The following is a 22929-nucleotide window of genomic DNA, read 5'->3' as shown; positions in this document are numbered from 1 at the left end:
TATCTTTAATAATGTTGTTAATTTATATAAAATTATTATTAGGGACTTGTTATTTTTTTAATTGAAATTAGGGGCTTGTTATGGAGGAAGTATAACGTGACAAACATATGATTACTAAACTTCATCAAAATTTATATCAACTCTGTAAATGCGCGCTTTATTTCACCTTTTGTGTCTTTCTTTGATGATTGTTGAAGAATTATAGCGTTCAAATATAATAAAACAACTATTTTACGAAACAAAAAAAAATCTAATTAATTAATCAAAATTCTAAATCGTTGAGAGAAATTTTGATGTTTCATAATAAATAATTAATTTTTACTAATTTTTTTTGCCGATCATTTTTACTAATTTTATTAATTTAAATAAAATTATTATTAGGGGGTTATTATGGAGGAAGTATAATGTGACAAATGTATGATTACTAAGCTTCAACAAAATTTAGTGGTTACACTACACGATATGAAGAAGTGAGGAGGAAGAGTAAAATTCTCCACGACACAAATGATTAGTTGGTCTCCCAGTTTCTCATGGAACTAGAGAAGTAATTTTCAAGCGAAACATCAGGACGTTGTCCTTCCCAATTGTTTTATATTAATGTCTAAAAGTATTTTTATAATTCTGGCAAAAAAAAATCCTTTATAATTAAACTTCTTAAATTTGAAATAAGGATATTTAAGTTATTATTATAAAAATTAATATATTTATCTTATAAAGCTAACTTTTGAGAAGTAACATATTATTTCTGGTCGTGAATCAAAATTCGAATCCTCAACTGGAGATGTGTTTACATTTAGTATTTGACAGTGTCTCAAATAGGATTACTTTTAATCGGAGGAGACCTATGTTTTAGGGAGAAAAAATACTATCTCTAGTCCTAATTATAAGATCTTATTTGCAGATTATAAATAATATTTTATAATTAGAACCGGAGGTAGTAATAAATAAGCAAGATATGATAAATTTCTTGAGAAGTTATTTTTCCTTTTATTAGGAAGTACACTTTGAAAATTATGAATAGTTGAATCAAAGGACCACTGGTAATTTTTCTTCAAAATTCTACTCAATGGGCTTGAAATTTTTCTTTTCTTGCCAAGGAAATTTGCTTGAAATATTTAAAACTAATTTGATTCACGTGTAATCAGTAGACCACATATTAGGAATTTTGTGTGGGCGTTCATAAGACTGATAAAAGGGAATAATTGCAGGGCGGTGCAGAATCAAGTTCCAAAAGTTGAAGGAATGCGTGCAATCTCAGAACCAGAGACACCTGTTCGTACGAAGTTGAAGTCAACTTCTCATTTCTTTTTCACTTTTTCTGCGCGGAGGCAAACACATAACACACAAGTTGCCCTCACAGAAAGACATTGAAGAGGCATGGAATTCGAATATTGTTGATTAACATCACGTTGGACCTAGGCTTATTCCTCACTCGCAGAGTAAAATGCAAAGCTGACAATCCAAACATAACGTAGCCAATCTTGTTGGGCTTCCTATAAACAACTTCTTTAGAATTCTAGTATTCATTTGCTTCAAAATTTGCATAACTTCTATGGTGTTTGAAGTGTTTGGTAACTTTGAAATTTGTGAGGAAGTATTGATTGTATATGAATTTTAATTCGCCGTCTCTAATTTTTTGTGAAGGACTGAGAGTTTGGGAGGGTTGCGTCTAGCAGCAACTTCTCCTGGGAGTGATTGAATCAAATAACAAGAAAATACAGACACTCAATTTGCCACTTCAAAAGGTAGCAATCAGAGCAGCATGCCACCAAAAATTGATTTAAAAAAAAAAAAAAGAATCAAAGAATTAAACTGACAACGAGATTTAAAAGCCAAAACATTTGGCATGCCCCACCATAGCTGCATCAGATACTATATTAGGTGTCAGAAAGGTGGGGGTCACAATTGAACGAGATTCCACCCCCCACACGCTTCTTTCAATCATCCTTGCACTGTTTCAATTTATCTCCAAAATTCACCTGATAACACATCAACCCATTCATAATGTGACATTTTTTCAGACTCCTTAAATTTATATACCAGTTTTTCTCAGAGGAAATGACCTTCCCAAGAAAGCTTTTTTTTTTTTTTGGGTGAAGCACCCCGTTTCATTGAAATGTACAGTATGAGTTATGACACATGAATTTCCCAAGAAATCACCCACAGTTTGTTCATATTTAAGCTTTTTCAATGGATCACAGAAGCGGCATAGACTTATCTGGAGTCAAATCATAGCAGTTACCTTGATTCTTGTAACGACTAGAATGATTGAACAAGCATCTTTTAGGAATTCAAATGATAGTTTACTACAAGGGAAAAAATGTGAATGCAGTGAATATGGGCTTTCAAATAGCATAACTCACCAAAGTTATTTTCAGCTACATGTCATAATAGCAAATTATCACTTTCCCTTCTATTTAAACAAAATTCCTAAAGAGAAACATCAAATAATTTACTTGCGGGAACCAGATTGTTTGATAAATGGCCGTCAAGCAGTTCCGTTACATGTACTACAATCTCGACTTCATGACTGAGCTTCAGCATTTATCTCTTTACTATACCTACTCAGACACATTAACTAACGAAAGGCTTTTGAGGACTAAATGGTCCATGCCATCTACGTTTACCTCTGCAAAGACTTGTACAGCACCACAGTGACATATTTGGCCAAAAACCGATGAGTCGTACCAAGTGCAACCACCGAAGGGCTGGTCTTTCCCTTCTGCATGTAAAGATGGTTGAGCACCACATGTTGAGGTCTTGACAAAGGAGGTGGAATTTCCATATTAGTAGCAGGCACATTGAGCAAAGTCATTTGCAAGTGTGGGGGAACCAAGGGTGGCTCCTTTGCATAGTCTTCAGAACCAAGTTGTAAGTTGCTATAACTTGATTCTGGTGACTGAGGAGGTTCAAAACCAGAAATACTTCCAATGTCTTCAGGAACATAATCCTGCATATGATTAAAAAGGACCATCACTCGCAGTTTCATTTTAAGTACCGATTCCTCCCAGCAGAAGAAGATAACAGAGTCATCCAATTTCCCCAAACAAGATATACAATAGCATCGTCCTGGCTAGGATTTGCAATTTTTGCCAGCCACTATGCATGTCTGTGCATCCAAATCTCACATAAAATACAACTTGAAGTTGAATATTTAAGAATTAAAGCCACTTCCCAGCTACTTAGCTACAGAGAGAAATTCTTTATCCCATTAAAAAATACATGTATATAACGGGTGAAAGCAAGCTCAATTACTTCAATATTAACTCCTCCCTCCTTACAGACGGGAGGGAAATTATAAGATTAATAGACATCCTGAATTTATGGCTTCGCTTTATAGCTTGAGCCGGGATATTAGTACATCATAGCCCCTTTGTTATTAGACATCAAGCTGCTAGAGAGGGAAATTCACTGTCAGCTTAGAGTCACGAATAACATGGTTTGAAAAATAGTCTGCAAGAGTGTATAAGCATTATCACACAATGTGAGCATTTAGAACAAATAGTAAAAACAGGTTGCCAGCTTGGCTGACGGCTCCACTCACAATTCAAAAATGAATGGAATTGAGTACATTTGTGAGGTTGAAACCATGTATGTAGAAACAAAATATTCTCGCTCATAAGAGAATAGGAATTTGGTCAAAGAGTAGGAGATAAATAAAAAGAGAAGAAATCTGTTGCATGACTTGAGAAGAGTGCATTCAAAGGCAAGTCGCTAGAAGATAATCAGGCTATTCACAATAACCATGTACAAGATTCATTTTGTACCTAAAGCCCTAATTGTGTCTGAAAATCGATCCAACTCAACATAATTTAGCTATTAAAAAGACCTCGTTACTCTGCTCAACTGAAAGATTGTCTATGAATTCCTTACTGTGATAACTGTCAAACTGAGTGCAGACAATATATATATATATATATATATATATATGTAAAGTACCTGTAAGTCTAAGATGTTGTAGGCATTGCCAGCATCATCTTGAGCCCAGGGCAGGTCAGGAGCATACCTCCACTGTCCATCAACTAGGAATCTGTACTGGTAAACACCAGATGCCAGTACCTTCATTATAGTGAAGTCTTTCCCGGATCTTTGCATGGGCATTCTGATAAACAATGAAGATTAGAATCTGAATGACAATCAATACTACAATTTGAAAACAAATAAATAAGACTACAGCTTTTCCAAACCTTGTTTTCCAATTATCCCATGATCCCTCCACAGCTACTTCTTTCCCATCATAACTCCAAGTAATCATCGTTGGAATTCCTTGTTCATTGCATATATCTTCATATGCTGGAGAAGCTTGCATCCAAGAATGAGTCGGGGCTTGCATTTCATCAGGTCTTTGAAGTGGAACCACTGGAACCTAATGATAAGGGAAGTAGAAAATTTGAAACAGGTATAAGAAGAATAACAGTCAAGAACATATGGAATGTGGCGAAAAATTTCAGAATCAGACTCGTTAGAAAGAAAAGAAAACCTCAAAATGTCCCAATCAATAATCTCCACAATCAACTCGTTAGTGGAGGTGGGTGGGGGTAGGACAAGTGACTCATTGGTTAGACAAGATTCTAGAGAGCTGTCAATATAGCCCCTTTTGAAGTGATCCCAAAAACCTGATCGACTTGCTTCCCAACCCACTTACAGCAAAATATTCAATTGTGTTCCCAGATAAACTAATTGCCTAGAACATAATCACAGATGGCAACGTTATGAATCAGCTTTCCTCTCTCAGATATCAAGTTGCCATAATATCAACTAAGGCTATAGAGTAACAGATGAGAAAAAGAAACTGAATAATTTGAGTGAGCGAGTGAGAGATGCGTGTGTGTGTGTGTGAGAGAGAGAGAGAGAGAGAGTTTCATCTCCACCTAGTGGACTTGCATCAAACATCTAGTGTGCACCATATGGCGCTAAAAAAATCTGAAGTAAAACAAGCGCAGCCCATCCTTCCGACAAGCATTTTAATCTTCCAAAGAATTAGATTCAATCAAAACCTATTTGATCTCCCTATCTGATTTCAATTATGGGTTTAGATATTCGCTTGGGGGGGGGGGGGGGGACCTTTTAAATCTCCTGCGAACATTTTATAAAACACCCATTTCCCCAATAGATATAAAAACCAGCAACAGGTAGAAAGAGAAGAAACTCACTTGCGGAGCGAACATCAATGGAGATTGGGTAGCTCTAGGGCTTGTGGGGGGCGATTGACCCATCAACTCAGAAGACACGTTATTCGTTGCGGAAATGGCCTCCTGTACACTGCCACTGCCTCCACCTTCTTCTTCGGCCCCCGAGGGACTTCCATTCCCATCTTCTCTCGCATTCACATTTCCCATCGTTATTACTACTTCAAAGAGCTATAAAAAGGGGGGGAAAACAGAAACTGAAAGAACCCACTAATAAAATATTCCGATACGATTCTCCCGAGAGAACCCACTACGAATTGAAGAAATCGAAAGAGGAAAATCAGCAGATACGGGTCCAATTCCGACAGATGCCCATCTCGAGAATTTTTTTTTTCCCCTTCTGGTTGTGAAAAATTATATGGGATTACAAGAGAGAAAAATCGAAACTTGTTCCTTTAAGAAGCACTTAAGCATCACTGAGAAGAAAGTGTAGGGTAATTATGATATTCTCCGACGAGTTTGGAAGATCGAATGGTGGCCCAATGATGTTGGGCGTAGTGGGGATGGTCGTCACGTCATCATATTGACGGAGTCTTTTTCTCTTTGCCCTTTAATTTGGTTCCAGATGCTATTTGCTTTCTTCCTCAATTCCTCACTCTACCTCTTGCTCTGCACACAGACACCGCCACTTCCTGTTCTTCCCATCAACGGTGAAGGACCCAGGAAGCCACTGAGAGGAGATGCGCTATTATCATCCCCCTTTCGTTTTCCTCAGGATTGTGACCTTTATGTGAAATCTCACTTTATTCGTACTCCAGACATTTTCTGTTTCTGCTTGAGTTTTTTTTTTTTGGCGCAAATAAAATGGGTTTTTCCCTAATTAGCGTTCGAGTTCGGCGATGTCCAACCTAACCAGATAAGCTAAATTGTGCATAATTTACATATAATATGAATTTTTTAAAATCTTGTTCAACTGGTCAAGTCATACCATTGGCACCTTATGGCTCATGACGTTGGCTTTGGGGTTGGTAATTCAATGACTAGCTATAGGAGCCTTTAAAAATAATTTTTTTAATTATGATTTATGAAATTTATGAAATACGAATTAAGTATCTCAGAGAGTTTTGTTTTTGTTTATATAAAAACACCTATAAACACTTAAAAATATCAGATTTAAATAAACATTCTATTTCAATGTGATGTTGCAAGTTTGAATCTTATATAAAAAAATATTATTGATGTTTGGGTTGTGACAAAAAAGAGAACATACTAGTACTTGTTTAGATTAACTTATTTTAAGTAATTTTACATTATAAAATATAAAAGCACTTATTTGTAATGAAGCCACTTAAAAGTGTCTATTAAGTATGAGCTTGTGGGTTTATTTTCTATGGTTTTTTCTTCAAATGGAAGATGGTTAAAAAACCAAGTCTATTCGCATAAATCTGAGCTGCAATTTACATCATACATATGCCTTATAAAAGATTTGATCTTTTTTCTTCTCTTCCAAATAAAATAGGCTTATGAATTTTCACTAATTAGAATTAGAATTAGAAGGTGGGTAAGGTAAATTTTACTATTAATGGAATAGGAATAATGCATCTAGTGTATTCTGAGACTTTGAAAAGTAAATCAGATTAGTCTTTTTCCAATCAAAATGTGACATTTTACTTTGTTCAAAGTTTGAGGTAAAATATATTATTATTAATCGCTTATAAATAGTCTTTTTTTTTAATTTCCGGCAAAAAAATAGTCTTCGGTAGATATTAGAATCCCACATGTGTCCCATATATTATATTTAAAACAAAAACAGTAGATGATTAAAATAGTCATATTCATATATAGATATAAAAATTTTCATATTTAACAAGAAGAATTAATTTAAGTGACAATGATTGTGACTACTTAAATACGAGGTCACATATTTATGTGAATACAAAGAACTACCTCTTTCTCATAATTTGAGTTAAATTTGGATCAGTTGAAGTCTTAAATAACTCAAATATGGGATGATTTGTCACATACTATGATTATTTATTTTAATTTTTGCTAGCTTGGCTTACTTTTTTTTCCCAAGTAGTATATATTTTATTTAGAGAGGGTAAGTGATTGATGATTTGAGTCATCTGCTTCGCCCCATTTGGTTCGTGGGGTTAGGCAGTGGAAGATTGACGCAATTAAGGCGTCCTATGTTTGGTTTGTGTCCATTTTAAATTAATATTTTTTATTATTTTTATGGCTTTTCATTGGTTTATTCAGACGACTTATCAATTAATTTAATCAGTGTGATGCAAAAAAAAAATGTAACAATGTGCTCTCTCTCTATATATATATATTCTGACCTATTTAAAAAATATTAATAGTATCCATCAACTTAAAATATTTTTTTTAATAACACTTAGTATTCTGAACTGAACCTAAAATATTATGAACGGATTTTTGCAAATCCAGCCCTGTAAAATGTTTTTCATTTAACCTGTGGATGCACAAATTTTGACTGATTTTACTATTTTCCACGCACACAGTCCATGTCTTTTTTTTTATTTTTAAAATTGGGGATGTACAAGTATTCTAAAAAATTGGGGATGTTTGGTATTTAATATGAACATATTTCCTAACAAAAATTAGAATACTGGTTCGCCATATTATAAGGGTTTAGACTTTTTCATTAGACCTAACTTCTATTAATTAATCCATGTCTTAAACATAATCATCTTAATTAAAAACGCAATAATACTATAATTGTAATAATAAAAAGAAATATTAAACAATGGTTTGGCTAAGTAAAACAGAGTTAATATCCTTCAAATAATATCGTGAGTTGGAATCTCGTAAATAAAAAAAAAATTGTGTTTGGAGATTTATCTTAGGCATGATAATACTTGAATTTACACTAATCAAACCAAAATATTTAGATAAAAGCAAGGGGCAAAAAAGTTTTCGACATCCACACCAGGTTCTTTTATATCAGTGAAAATACTGCCAACAATTATAAGATAATAAAACCAATTCTATGTAGTCGAGTCATTTGGTTTATTTGTACATTATTTTCTTTTTTTTTTGGTTTATTTTTGTATTCAATAATAAATATAATAATATATTATTCCTTTTGGTCCACAATATTCCATTTCAGGAAAATAAAGTAATTATACCGGGGAAAGGCCTTTTTATACTTTCCCATTCAATCAAGCTTTATTTAAAAAGAAAAACACTGCTCATATATATTCTTTCACTTTAAAGCCCGTGTTTGCCCTAACTCCTAAGAGATCGAATATTTTTTTCCTTAAAAAAAATCGTTTTGGAAAGTAAAATTTTTCTGGCAAAATTATACCAAAAGCAGTAATTATTTGAATAACTATTGAATGTTAATTCAAATGATAATATTGAAATAAAATATGAATCGTATCAAAATTGAATCCATCTAAAATAAAAAATCGGAGCTTCTTATTATTTTTTAAGCATTTTAAAAAAATTTTATGGCGTTTAAAACGATTGATTACCATAATTAACTCTTACTTTTTTCCCCTACTTTGTTCGATATATAATTTTCTAATTTGACAATAAGAAAAGCACTTTTTGAATAAGTTTACCAATTAGTAACATCAACAGAGATTATCAAGTAATTTTGCCAAACACACAATTGCTTCTTCCTTACGTTAGTTTTAACTCGGCAATATCAAACGAGCCCTGGTCAGTCATTTGTAAATTTACTCGGCAGCTATTAATTTTTTTTTTCATATTATATTTTTTTATAGAAATTTCAAACTCATAATTTTAGTTTAAAATAGAACTAGAGTTTAGCGTTATTGGGTGACAAAATCCACCCGGCAGCTATTGAGTTACATTTTTATAAAATTATTTAGGCCATCAAAATACTTCTCTGATCTTTAATATAGGACCTAATTGTTTAAGTTAATTTTGATTCTAAATATAAGACCTATTTTTTATATTTATCAATTTATCTAAATTATCTCTATGTATACTCCCTCAACTATAATCAAGTAAGTGAGGGGTGGAGGATATTAAGAAAGATGATTATGGTGTTTTCAAAAAACATGTCATATTTATTATAATTAACTAACTTACATAATTTTCTTAATTTAATCAAATTAGTTAAATATATCTTATATTAAGAATCATAGGAGTATTGAATAGGCCCAGAGGAAAAATTATGAGCCTCGTGAATTGAAAATTGAAAAGACCTATTTTTTTTCCCTAAAGTGAAAAAAAAGGTAAATTTCATACAAATTTGACCCTTTTTTGATGACATTCTTTCCGACTACACAAAATATTGCACAAATTCAAGGGATCTAAAAATAGTAAAATGGTTATTGATTGATTGATTAATTAATATTTAGTGGGTGGGTATCATCAATTAATTTGAAGACTTCTCTTTATGTTATATCAAATTGATGTAGGACTTTGGCTCTTTAGTAGGCATCATATAAAGCAACCTATTCTTCCTTCCCCTCAGCTTGCAGATGTTGCAAATGGGTTTCCACTATAAACTATCTTATCATGTCATGTGAAACTCACAGTCAAATTTAAAATTAAAAATAAAGCCAATAACTATATTATCTGAGAATTTTCCTAATTTTATAAAGCGTCTTTTATCTGCTAACAGCAACACTATTAATTTTATTAACAAAAAAAATTACTGATATTAAATTTTAATTACTAACAGAATATTTTAAATAAGGACATATTAAGTTTTTTTTAAAAAAACTAACAGTGACAGGCCAAAAAAATCGTCATTTCAATAAATTGGGTTAAAATTAAAGGATTAGAAAAATATTCTACATAATTAAGAGACCAAACTAAAATTTTTATATAGTTTTACCTATAAATTAAATATTGAAGTTTGATACTTTGATTTGTAAATAAAATCGATAAAATAATTATTTCCTTTTTTTAAAAAAAAAACTTTGGATCACATTGTAATTTTCCCTTTTAATATGGTGCGAAAGCTCCCTTTCCCTGGCATTAACTAATCACCAGGTTTCATTGGGCAATCATTCTAATTTCTAAGCATTAAGGATTTGAAAGTTTCTGAGCCCTACATTATTGCCTAATTACCAGCGTAAATAATAAGGAACGATCACTTTTTAGATTTTACATAAATCTCAAATAGATTCGTCGTACACGTGAGATACTGAGATCCCGGAAAATCTATCTCTTCTTGGATTGTTCCCACGCAAAATGAAAATAGTAGTAGTAATAATAATAATAATAATAATAATTCCTATGTGTCTAGGCTGGACGGCTAAAAATATTTTCCTTTCCTTCTTTTGTTCTGTCAAAATCTACCTCAACATAACGAGGGAGATGTATCAAAGTAGTTGGTAAGTCAACATTCGAATCAAGTGTTCTTGTTTAATACTATGTTTAATATAATATGTTTAATAGCTAACAGTGTCTCAAATAAAATTATAAAAAAAAAGTCATTTAAAATTTATTGTCCAAACTCCATAGGTGTATGAAGTTTGCTTAGAAACCTAAATGCAATATATATTCAGCATACGTAACTCTTCTTCATCCTATGCAACTTATTTTTAGTTATGTATAATATGAAAGATATTTGCATATATTTGTAGATATAATGCACACAATTGAAAAATGATTGCACCCACTCAATGACGTAAATTCTTAAATATTTTTGGATTATAAATTCTTCAATGATAAATTTTTTCAATATTCTCTTCGAAAAATTTATGATAAGTCAAACAAGGACCCCTCCATTTTCTTTCAAGATCTTCTAACCAAATACTTAATATAAAAGGAAAAAAAAAATCTCTTTTAACTGGGACAATAACATTTTCTGTTAAAACTATTTTAAGATATTAAAAAGAATAACTAATTCACTAAGTTTCCCAATCTTTATATTGTTGATAACAAAACAAAAGTAGCGAACGGATTAATATATTTAATTAACAGAGAAAAAACACATATTCTAAGTTTAAAATTAAGAGGAAATATAGATAGCAGTAAAATGACTTTTCCTCTCCTAAGGGCTTGTTTGCTTTGAGAGGAGAGTAGAGAGGAGGGGAGAGAGGGGTAGGGCAGGGGAGAGGAAGTTTTATCCTCACTTTGTTTGATTTGATTAAAAAGAAAGGGAGGGAAAGATATTTAATGATCCTTTATTTGATTCAAAGAGGGGAGGGGAGGGATAGTAATAATCAATTTACCATTTTATCCTTACATATTAGTTTATATTTTTTATTAATATATTATATAAATTAATTTACATCTTAATTTAAATTATATAATTTAATAAAAATTCAGTCTTATCATGTTAATATGTGCATTAAAAAATTGGTACTGTAATTTTTTATTCTAATTAATATAATAATATAATTAAAATAATCAAATCAACAAATTTCATATGCTCTAAGAAAAATGAAATTTTATTCTTTGGGCTATCTTTTTTTAGCTTTAAAATATATTTATAAGAAACAATTAATTTTATAATATTATAATTTTTTATTTAAATAATTTTTTATTTAAATAATTTTTTATTTTAAATAATTTTTTATAATATTTTTAATTATAATAATTTATATATTTTTTATTTTTTACTTAGGATAATATATTTTTTATTTGAAATAAATATTATAATAATATATTTTTATGGATAGAAATGGAATATTAAAAAAACTATAATGGTATAATGGTCCAAAAATTTAGCTCCTATCCAAAAACCCTCAATTTGAAGGGGAGCTAAAATGGGGGAGGGAGAGAGGGGAGGAGAGGGGAGGGGACATTTTGGTTTTCCTCCCCTCCAAAATTTTTAACCAAATGAGGGGAGGGGCTCATTTTTCCTCCCCTCTCCTTCCCTCCCCTCCAACCAAACAAACCCTAAAATTTTACTACCTCTTGTCCTTAATATAAGACTTTATTTGATTTTTATTTTGGTCTTAAATATAAAATCTTAATCTATTTTATCTTTCATATTCATTTATTTATTTTTTCAAAATAGTCTTTCTAATAATGATAGTTCTAACCAATAAACTTGATTAGTTAGTATATTTTAGGAAAGATAACATCTATGTATTAAAAATAACTAACTTAACTTACTTTCTTAATTTACTCAAATTAATCAACTAGTTCTTATATTCAGGATCAGAGGTAAACAGTTTTTTATATACTGTTACTACTTTTGGTTTTTAATATACTAATCTAGTCCTATTTATAAGGCATTTCCAACATGTTTTACACGGATCAAGAAAAACCTTAAACTGCATTAACTCTTAATTAAAATATGACAACTTTTCAATTTTATCCTTATTTAATGTATACTCCTTTAAAAAAAACTGTTTGCATTATAATAAATGAAGGATAATATGGTACATTTATAGTAAAAATTTAATGAAGTAACTTATAAATATGACCAAAAAAACCTTTTTTTCTGCCCTATAAATAGGACCAGAGGAGTAAGAATCAGTTTAACATTCAATTTGATCTTAAATATAAGACTTCAGTCTATTTTATCTCTCATATTTATTTATTTTTTTAAAATAGTTTTTGTAAGTAGGTGTATATATTAAATGTTTTATTAAATGTAGTTCTAACTAATATATTTGATAATAAAAATATTTTAAGAAAAATAACATCTATCTATTACAAATAATTAATTTAATTAATTTTCTTAGGTACTGTTTGGTGTAAGGGGAGGAGAGAAAATATTTCAATAAATTTTATTTAAAAAATTTGAAGAAGGAAATTTTTAAAACTTTAATAAAAAGAAAAAGTAATATAAAACTATAATAAAAATTAATTGAAAGCTTTTGATTCCACTTTTCAATTTTTTAAATCTAACTAATCAAAAATTCCCCCTCTCTTTTTCCATTTCTCTCATATCAAGAGGGTAATTGACTCTTATATTAAAAATTAAAGGTAGCATATTTTTTCGGCCAATAATATATTAATAATATGGTAGAAGGAGTGTTATTATTTTTTTTTACCGATGGCTAAAAAATATTATTTTTATTCTATATTAATAATATGGTAGAATGAGTATTATTATTATTATTATTATTATTATTATTATTATTATTATTTTTACCGATGGCAAAAAATTATTGTGTGCGAATGGCTTGAGTCCGTGGAAAATGAGATTAAAAAAAAAGGGAAATTAAAAAAAGGAGCCCGTGGAAACGAATAACAAATAGTGAATGCCTCACCCGGGCAATTCGTCAAACACCCTACCCGCCATTATATCAGACACCTGACCAAATCCCAGACGCTTCGGCGAATCTTGTGAGTATCCATTCCTTTCCAATTGTTTATTTGGTACGCACTAAGCACTGTCTGCTATCTTTAACTATTTATGCTCGGGCTTATTTTCCGCCATTCTACTCATGTAGTCTTTGTCTGTGGGTACTTGATTCTGTTTTCGGTGACATTGATACTGGCTGAGTGAGATTGCATTGTAGAAATATATGGAGCACCGTATCTTTTCTCACTTGTGCGTTTAAGAAGTTCGTACTTCATACTATACTCGAAAGCGCATGCGAGACCTACAGAACACAATGTAGGCTGTGCTCTGTGCTGTAGGTGCCGTTTCTGAAAGGATAACATGTTTGGCTGACTCGACATGATATGAAGTGTTCATTCGAAACTATTGATGCTTTGCATAACTCTTCTTGTTTGCTTCCCTCCAATACTGCTATTGATTTAATTTCTGATTATTTTCTAATTCTGGAAATTCTGAATTTGTCAACATGTTCGGATGCCTTGGCCTGTTTTCTTTTGCGTTGAGAGGAACTGAATGATATTGCAGTGTAGGGAACACATATTTGCGTTCACTTATTCACTTAACAAGCTCATTTTATTCAGGGCTTTTGAAATTTAAAAATGCTGTTTGTGTTTAATAGACTTTGGCATTGGCACATGGGACATGAAGGTGCCACGGACACGGCAACGCAATATTCATATGTAATATAAAAATGTTGTGTCGTGTCTAATAATTGTTTTACATGTGTATGTTCACTGCTCCTTTTTCTGAAGTGCCCTTGATTCCTACTCTAGATGCATAGACTTTCCTATTTGATGAGGAACCATAGAGTAGATATTCCTTACGTATGGAACTCTTCGGGATGGGTTTGAGCAATAGTTTGGACTGCGGGCTTAGGCATATAACAAAAGCTCATCTAACCTTAGGCTGCACGCGTCAGATTTTAATTGAGGTGTTCCCTGACCCATTTATTTTAGCAACTTTTATGCTACCTGGGTCTTGCTTTCAGCTGTCCCTCACTTGATGTCATGTGATTCTGTTTGTTACCAGCCTCCCATTGGATTCGGCCAACACATAGTTGTTGGAAATAAAGCCTTCATTTTATAGCCCTCCCTTTTGACAGTTTGATCACTTGCTAACTCCCTAGTTGGTCTTTGTGAAAGCCACGTGCAATTCGATTATAGGGGTAAATCGACCTGTGGCATTACATCTGTTAGATTCAACTGCTGTTAAGGTTACCCATTATTACAATTTGTTAAATCTGAATTGAAACGCTTGTTTCCACTGGTCTTTCTGGGCACTCCAGATGAAAAGTTTTCTATTCTTCTTATTTCCTCTTATTCATTATGTATCTTATTATTATTCAATTTGCTCGGTTGCATCAATTCGAAAGTGTTTGGACCTTAGCAGATCTCTTGGATATGCAGAGCATAAGGAAGTCTATCTTGAGACATATAAATTTGAGGAGGTCAAATGAAAGATGGTTTTTGGTGAGGGATGAGAATGTTCTGATGCAATTGAGATGCCTTTGCTCCTCAGCTGATGCCAGCTCTGATGTGATATTGGATCGAGTTATTGGATTGGTGAAGAATTATAATAGGATTAACGCTTCTAAGGTATTAGACTAATGGTTAATGTGGCATGGTTCTATTTTTAAGTATTAATGCCTTATTGAATGTTTTTATTTATACTCGCTTTGGGAAATTTATTTGTAGGGTACAAAATAAAAACTTGGGTGTTAGCTAGATGGGTTGTTCTTGTTTTTCAAGGCAATGCTCACTATAGCTGGGGGATATTTCACTCATGAGCACGAACTTGGTAACAATAATTGTTCTTGGAGACTTTCAAAGTCAAAATTCTTTTCAAGGACTAAATTTACCACCAACGCATCCTGAAATCATCACTCATGTTTTTAAAATTCACAACCTAGTCTTCTCTATGCTACAATAATGTTGTAGATTTGTGATTATAAGGAATAGGAATTGTAATTCTAGAAGATACCAGAGGTACTATAGGAAATATAATTTTGGTCTTTCTAAGAGATTTTTATTTTCAAATTCCTTTGGCTCATTTTCCCCACCTTTGGGACCTTAAGTGGAAATTTTGCCTATGACTCAGATCTCTACCAATGAAGGATCGTTAGCAGGAATTGATGTTACTTGTACTTCACTGTGTAGGTTACTGAAACAGCTGATTTTCAGAAAGACTTGAACCTCGACAGCTTGGACAGGGTGGAGCTTATTATGGCTCTTGAAGAAGAATTTTCCATTGAAATCCCTGATGAGAAGGCAGAAAAGCTAACTTGCTGTGCTGATGTTGCGAAGTACATAACCTCTGAAGCTTCTCAGAAAGCTGCTGAAAAGCCCTGACTTCTTGGCAATATTGCCTTGACGTGGTATTCAAAAGTCTCCTATTTCAGCTATCAGAGTTCCTTTAAGTCAGCCATTTTTCAACTACTTGTGTCGTTGGTTGACCTATCTGCTGCTTCAACAAGTTCTTTGTTGTTAGAATCATGAAGACTTAAAGATCATAGCGATTGAATTTTGTTGAAGTTAAGATAGGTTAGTCTGGTTGAAATGCTGTGTTTGTTGATCTTTTAGATGTTTCATAGATGCAGTGATCAGAAGAATTCTAAGCACAGAAATCATTCAGTCTAAAGATACATAAGCTAATCAAAGACGGGATTGGTTTTTCCATGCTTTTACCTTCTTGTTTATTGATCCTGGTAGCAAATGAAGCAATTTAGAATCATTTTAGCCTTCTATATGACAAAATGCCAGAAGTGTTTTGCATTTAGAAACATCAAATAACTCATGCAACCCAAATGCATTTTACAGTTTTCTTTACCATAATGTTTAAAATCCATGCAACTCAATACTGTGACTAGAGCGCCATCTAAGTGAGCCATGGGACTCTTCCTTGTAAGACTATATATAAGACTGTCTCACATTTAATTTACAAAATATACGAAAAGCAGGTCAATCATAAACAAACATATCAGATATTTGAAAGCACATATCTGAGACTTGTTCATGATTGATTTAATCTGCTATATTGCTTCCTCTCTGTGTTTATCCATGCAAGGGCTTGGAAGCGGAATGCTGGAATCTGAAGTTGCCGGCACTGTAAGTTCGAATGCCATTCCCAAAAGTTGATAATATGAGTTTCTTGTGTCTCTTGATATAAGCTGGCTGGCACCGTGAGTTCCTTGGGATCTGCTGAACTTTGACTCTGCATATTTTTTCCAAGTTGGGAATTGCATGCAAGTGTGAAGGAATATCGATCATGAAGTCTCCATATTCATCCGTTACACCTTTTGCTACCGTCGACTTTCCTCCCCCCCGGCCGCCGTAGCTGTCGCAATTGACGGCCACCAAAGCCCCTGCATAAGTTTGAGAATTTTTGAGTGTTTAAATCGCTCCAGAAATAAATTTGTCGAGCCAAATTAATAATTTAGGACCAGAAACAGTAATTAAAAACACTTTTTTAATTTTATTTAGAAGTCACTTCTAGTGTGTTTTACTGCAACCAAAAAATAAAAAAAAGAACTTTCGACATCATTAGCCCTATTTTAAAATTTAATAACTTTTCAATATTCTTACCTCTATCTCTTTAATATAGACACTTTCCAATAATAAGTGAGGTGCAAAATTATATTTTGATGTAAAAAAGTTTAATGATATGACTTATAAATAAATTAAAAAGATTTTTATCTCTCCGATTTACAAATAAAATAAGAGAAGTGTAATGATTTTTTGGGTACAGTAAACAAAAAAAACGCAATAAAGATTGATTTTGAGGGTGAATGATAAATATTTTTGCCATCAGTGCTTTTGAAGATTAAAAAATAAATGTTGTTATCTAAGTAATAATTAAAATGATAAAGTAACGTCCTTCAAAAAGATCATAGACAAGAATTATCTTTCTACCCAACATTCAAATATGACAATAAATATTGTATACGTCATTTCTCTAGATTGGAAAGAGACCGTTCTTATGGTATAATTAACCGAACAGAGCTTAACTGTCTTAAATTAAAGTTCAGATCGATGTTTTAGTTCCATTTCACCCTTGAACCTTGTTTCCTGCTCCTTCGGTTCATCAACGTTTAAGAGAAAGCGACTTGAACATTTAAACCTGTAAAGTTGGGCAACATCTGACTAAAATACTGATGGTGACCTATCATAATTGTTAATTTAATGCTATGGGTTTTCCGACATTAACTATGATTTTGAAACCCCTTTATTATATCTAATCAATATTTATTATTCTCAGCGATGTGTCGCTTATGATATTAACAAAAATCAAATACCATTCGAACATCTTCACTTTCCTTAATACAAACCACGTGCTCCTGTTGTTGTCTCATTTTTGCAGTATCGCTTAAGATTTAAGGATGAGAATTAACTCAATTCTTTCAGTGATATTTTACATTTCTATATATATATATATAGAAATATATGAGTGAATTAAGAAGAATTGTTTGGTTTGCTATCATTTTCTTTCTATCCTCCATGCAGATCATTCTTTTTGAAGCAGTTTAGCCTTAATTAGTCTGCAATATGATTGAGTGAATATGAGACAACACACACAAATATATACGTCTGTGTGTGTGTGTGTGTGTGTTTCTTCTTCAAAATTGAAGTTTCACCAAAAACCAGAAAGCAAAATTACTCAATATTGTCACCAAATTAATAGTGAAACGCCAACAGCTCTCGAGATCTACACAGTAAGTTCACTGCTTTAATTTGAAGCATATATATATTGTTAACCTTAGTACAACATCTTAATCTTGACATAATCCTTAATTAATGTAGTAACTGACATATACTAATGTACGTGTTTGTGTTGTTACAGTGAATTAATTTTCCCAAACTAAAAGCAAACACATGACTATTAGTGATTAGCTTGCATATAGCTCTCTGATATAACATCATATCTTCTTTCCGTTTTTTAATTTACGCATATATATTAATAACCAAAAAAACCACAACAACATATAAACATTCAGTTTGTAGTTCAATTTGAACAACAAGCTAGATCTTAGAGGGAGTAATATGTAAGAACCTTGTTTTCAATCCTTATAAGGAAATAAAAAAAACACTTCAGCATATCCAGATTGAAGAGATGGGAAGAGATCATCATCAAAGGAAATTAAATTTTAATGCTGTGTTTGGATTGAGCAGAATATATGGATAACATTTTTGGCAGAACAACTAAAAGTGATTCCAAACACACACAAGAGAAAGTAATTGATAGCATATACCAACATGTTCAATAAAGACGTGCGAAAGCCTAAGAAATATTCATGCTGTTAGATATTTGGATAAATGAGAATTGAGTTTATTTTTCTCGTGGGAACCTCTTAACAAGTAGGAGAAGCAGGAACGGAATTAAGAAAAATAGCTAGGATGTTTCTGCAAAAAATATATCATATTAACTAATTTAATTAACATTTGTAATCTATTTAAATTAGTTAATTAGGTTTTATATTAAGGACCAGAGAAGTAATAAAAGTAATACAAGTTGTGAGTTTGATGAAATATGAACACCATATATATGTATGCTCGCGCTGCAGAAACTGCAGAATTTAGAGAAGAACGAGCCGCTGCAGAAAAAGCAAAAGGGTTTGAGATATGTTTATGTAGGTACCTGGAATTGGCCATGCATGAAGCTCATCGGCTTTTCCATGCAAATTATGGGCCTCACAATGAACAGATCCTGTCACAAGCACTGTGGAAAGCTTCTCCTCTCCATATCCAGCCATCTGCACCATCTCTTCTCTGCTCAGTAACTCCGACATATCTCCATCCACATCCTCTCCGGCGGCTAATGCCGGCGCTGGAGATTGAAGAAGGAAGAAGATGAAGCAGAGATTAAGAAGGAGCATCACAAGGGCGTGAGAGCCGCAAAAGTTGGTCATCATCTTCTTGTTGGCGCTTATTTGTGTTACGTAAGATATTCAAACCCAACACGGCAGGAAGATATATATAAGCAATGCCTTCAGGAGGCAATCCCATTGATCGTTCAAGTTACGCTTTTGCCCTTATTGGTTTGACTTTATTATATTATATTTACGTAATGGAATTCAATTTTAAACATATTTGTAAGCCTTCCATTACAAGTTTTCTCACCACATAATATAATGCTGTTACTTACGGATAACCAAACCATGCATGCGTGGTAAACAATATTAATCACTCACTTCTTAGAAAGTTTTTTAATTTAAGATTTCCTGTGTTTTTTTTAACTAAAATAATAAAGTTTGGGGTTTGGGTGAAATCCATAGGAAAAACTTTATGTGTGCACTTTTCCCGATTTTTTCAGTAGATCCTTACAGTGCACTTATACAAAATTGTCAATAATATAGAGCAATAGAAGGAAATAAATTACCAATTCATATATATTTGGAGTATAAATATGGTATAATTTTAAATAAGATAAACAATTTTTTTTGTTAAAATAGTAATGTATCACTTTGGTTCTGATCATGAAAACAAAGTTTCTCTTAATTATAAAACATGTCATTAATTTTGTATCACTAGTTTTACCTCTTATTAAATGTTGGTGCATGTTATTTAATTCTTAAAGTATGCATATTTAATAGGAAAAAAAGTTAGAAACATACTAAATTTTTAGATTGAATCAATGAGTTTCAAGATTTTTTTTTTAATTTTTGTAAAATATGTTGGAAGTGATTTATAAAAATAAAATCAAAGTGGCACTAAAACTATAGTTTAACTAAATACTTGAGAAAAGATAAGGACTAATTAAAGTTGGTTCACTTGAATATATTTGAACAAGGAATAAAGAAGAGCGGAGGGTAAAATGGGAAGTTAGGTGACCAAGAAGAGAAGGAAAAGAAGTTGGAAGTTGGGAAGGGAAGTTAAGGCTAGGGTATTAACTAAGTTGGTAGCCTACCCTTCTGCCACAAACATATAGTTTATTTAATTAAGAATATTCTTTAATTAATTAGAGAAAGTTAATTCACTTTATTATAATTAACAGAATTTTTGTGGTGTAAAGGCAAAACAAAGCATTATTTACAATTGCTTGAGTTAAGTAATAACGTACACGTATGTTTTTGACTCAACCTTGGCAGCTAAGCTAAATTCAAACCCTCTTTCTCCCTTTTCTCAACCCATCCCAACTATCCCTTCTCTCTCTCTCTCTCTCTCTCTCTAATATTGTCGCTTTCAATTATTCTCTCTACTTAATTAATCTCATTTATATACACGCATGGTATATAAAATTTACTGTCATTTTAGCTCTTTATTTATATATAATTTCATATTCTCCCTCCAATTCTTGTTATAAATTTCTAGGAAAAAATGGATGATTCTGATAACACAATATGTTTGGTATGAGAAAAAAGAATGAGAGAGAAAGAAAATTTTAATGATATTGATTTGAAAAAATTGAAGAAGTGAGTTTGATTTTTTTAATTAATTTTTCTTACTATTTTGTCCTATATCTTCTATTAAAATTTTATAATCATAATTTTTCAATTGTTTCAGATGAATTATTAATTTTTCTCCTCTCTCTTTCCCTCCATTTCCCTCATAATTGGTTGAAACATTTATGACATTTATTCAGAATTAATCCCTTCACTTTCATGTTGTTTTTATTAATTAATATGACCCTCTTTCGTTCTCGTAATTAAACAAAAGAGAGCGAAACATTTTGGTTCGTTGTTTTTAAAAATTAAATGCAAGAAGAACAACATATACGCTAGCTCATGCCTTAACTGAGATTTTTGATATTTTATATCTAAAACTTATAAAAGAATAGGTACTGGCTTTGAAAGAAAGATTATAGCAAGTAATTATGGCTGAGCGGATAAATGAAAATGACGGCAGAAATTATTAAAATGGATTATATAATAGTGAATTAATGGGAAGCTTAAATTAATTAATTTGACTGGACATATATATATATGGGAATATATAACATAAAGCAACAGCAATAATTTTGATAATCTACAGCGAATTGATATGGCCAACTTTGTGACGGGAAACTGTACGGATTTATTAAAATGAAAAATCTGCAAAACACCTGCATTACACACACCACACTACATCAAATCCTAATTATGAAATCTCGTTTGTAAATTTTATAATTATAAGACTTCATTTATAAGCTATAAAGTAGGTTTTATAATTTAATAATTAAGACCAAAAGTAATATATATAAGTAATATATATAAGTATATAGAATGATTATGTAAGCCAATTTTTTTTATTATTACCTTTTTTCTAAATATATATAGGAGCTGATGGGATATTTGTTTTGGTCTTAAATATAATATTTTAATTTATTTTGTCTTTCAAATTTATAAAATTTTTCTTCACCTATTCCTATTTAATGTATGTATGAAAAAAGGATTTTTCAACAATGGAGTATTTTAAAGAAACTAATAGACATGTATTACAATAACTAATTTAATCAACTTTTTTAAAATCCAAATATTACAGTTATCTACTTTATATATGTGGGATCAAAAAGAGTAAAAAATGATGAGTATAAAAAGATTAAAACACCCTTAACAGTTATTTTCCTCCTCCTCTCCCCGCATTCCCATAACCTCTTTCCTTCCATGGGGGTTTGCAGACATGCCCCCACATCGTTCTTGCGATGATTGGCATTTGAGTCACTTCGCAATTCCTTATATCGCAATAATACCTTTTTTTAATGGGATTTTGGTTTGATTTCTAAAGCTTGAAACATTGCCTTTATTTATCTGATATAAGACTTCTCATTAATACAAATTATCAACTATATCATCTCTCCTTATCTTCTTATATATTTTCATGTTTTATAAATTTTTCAAAAGAAATTATATTAGTTAGATATTTCTCTGAAGCAATGGCCACGTCATCACTCCCGGAGTGGGGAAGCAAGTCTTGTTCTCATAAGGGATCACCATTGTTTTTTGATTCCAAGCCTCTCTCATCGACATGTCCCAATAATTTAGATATTTCCACAAATTTTTCTCACGACGGGAAAATGTATGCCTGGATATTGGGCCGAAAAACTTGGGCTTGGCCCGATAAACCTCTAAGACGCTATTTTGGTCTCATTTTTAAGTTACATCATTCTCCCTTGCGTCTCGACTCTATAATTTAACTGTCTAGAGTCCAAACCATCACAAGGAACTTTGAATGATCTCCAATATTTATAGAAGTAGCTTATAAATTGTTTTAATCATACTAACCTTACCGATTTAGTGAAAAAGGTTAGCCCTTAGTTGATAATGATACTTAAATTTTGACATTTCAAACATTAATTCTTACATGTCGTTTAGATAGGAGAAAATAACTCATGCAAGTTTTCAGGCGAAAAAATTAAATACTAACAAGTCCTCCGAATCTCGTTTAAATATTTAGATTCTAAGCAATTTATTAAGAGGATGTTTGGATAAAAATCAAACTACAATTTTAAAAATGATTTTATGAAATATGAAATAAATATATAAGATGAGACTTGTCTCAATTTACACGAAAACACTTTTAAAAGTGTTTTTTTTATCCAGACACCCCTTACTCACTTTTGTAAATATGAAAATTT

At 31.7% G+C, this 22929-nt stretch overlaps 3 protein-coding genes across 5 annotated transcripts; 1 reads left to right on the top strand and 2 right to left on the bottom strand.

Moving 5' to 3' along the window:
- Positions 1 to 2456: 2456 nt before the first annotated feature.
- Positions 2457 to 5809, bottom strand: LOC114739244 (SNF1-related protein kinase regulatory subunit beta-2-like). Its single transcript, XM_028927291.1, has 4 exons — positions 5154 to 5809; positions 4188 to 4366; positions 3940 to 4102; positions 2457 to 2950 (listed from the first exon to the last, which is right to left on the bottom strand). Exons 1-4 carry the CDS (start codon positions 5337 to 5339, stop codon positions 2624 to 2626), a joined length of 855 nt encoding a protein of 284 aa, XP_028783124.1. The 5' UTR covers positions 5340 to 5809; the 3' UTR covers positions 2457 to 2623.
- Positions 5810 to 13321: 7512 nt separating this feature from the next.
- Positions 13322 to 16066, top strand: LOC114739243 (acyl carrier protein 3, mitochondrial-like). 3 transcript variants are annotated; one of them, XM_028927288.1, is made up of 3 exons: positions 13322 to 13385; positions 14773 to 14978; positions 15540 to 16066. In XM_028927288.1, the coding sequence occupies exons 2-3, from the start codon at positions 14784 to 14786 to the stop codon at positions 15729 to 15731; spliced, it is 387 nt and encodes a 128-aa protein (XP_028783121.1). In that variant the 5' UTR covers positions 13322 to 13385; positions 14773 to 14783; the 3' UTR covers positions 15732 to 16066. The 3 variants fall into 3 exon arrangements, with proteins under 3 accessions (XP_028783121.1, XP_028783123.1, XP_028783120.1); XM_028927290.1 differs by lacking the exon at positions 13322 to 13385 and adding an exon at positions 14082 to 14108 and having other exon boundaries at positions 14773 to 14945; XM_028927287.1 differs by lacking the exon at positions 13322 to 13385 and adding an exon at positions 14082 to 14108.
- An 88-nt stretch (positions 16067 to 16154) lies between these two features.
- Positions 16155 to 19307, bottom strand: LOC114739242 (uncharacterized). The gene is made up of 2 exons (XM_028927286.1): positions 19015 to 19307; positions 16155 to 16744 (listed from the first exon to the last, which is right to left on the bottom strand). Exons 1-2 carry the CDS (start codon positions 19286 to 19288, stop codon positions 16434 to 16436), a joined length of 585 nt encoding a protein of 194 aa, XP_028783119.1. The 5' UTR covers positions 19289 to 19307; the 3' UTR covers positions 16155 to 16433.
- Positions 19308 to 22929: the final 3622 nt, after the last annotated feature.

Source organism: Neltuma alba, unplaced genomic scaffold (assembly GCF_004799145.2).
Source record: "Neltuma alba isolate B1F8T4 unplaced genomic scaffold, ASM479914v2 tig00013819_pilon, whole genome shotgun sequence".
In the NCBI taxonomy this organism is placed as follows: domain Eukaryota; kingdom Viridiplantae; phylum Streptophyta; class Magnoliopsida; order Fabales; family Fabaceae; genus Neltuma; species Neltuma alba.
The sequence above is the reverse complement of the archived record's forward strand: the minus strand, read 5'-3'. Positions and strand labels throughout refer to the sequence as shown.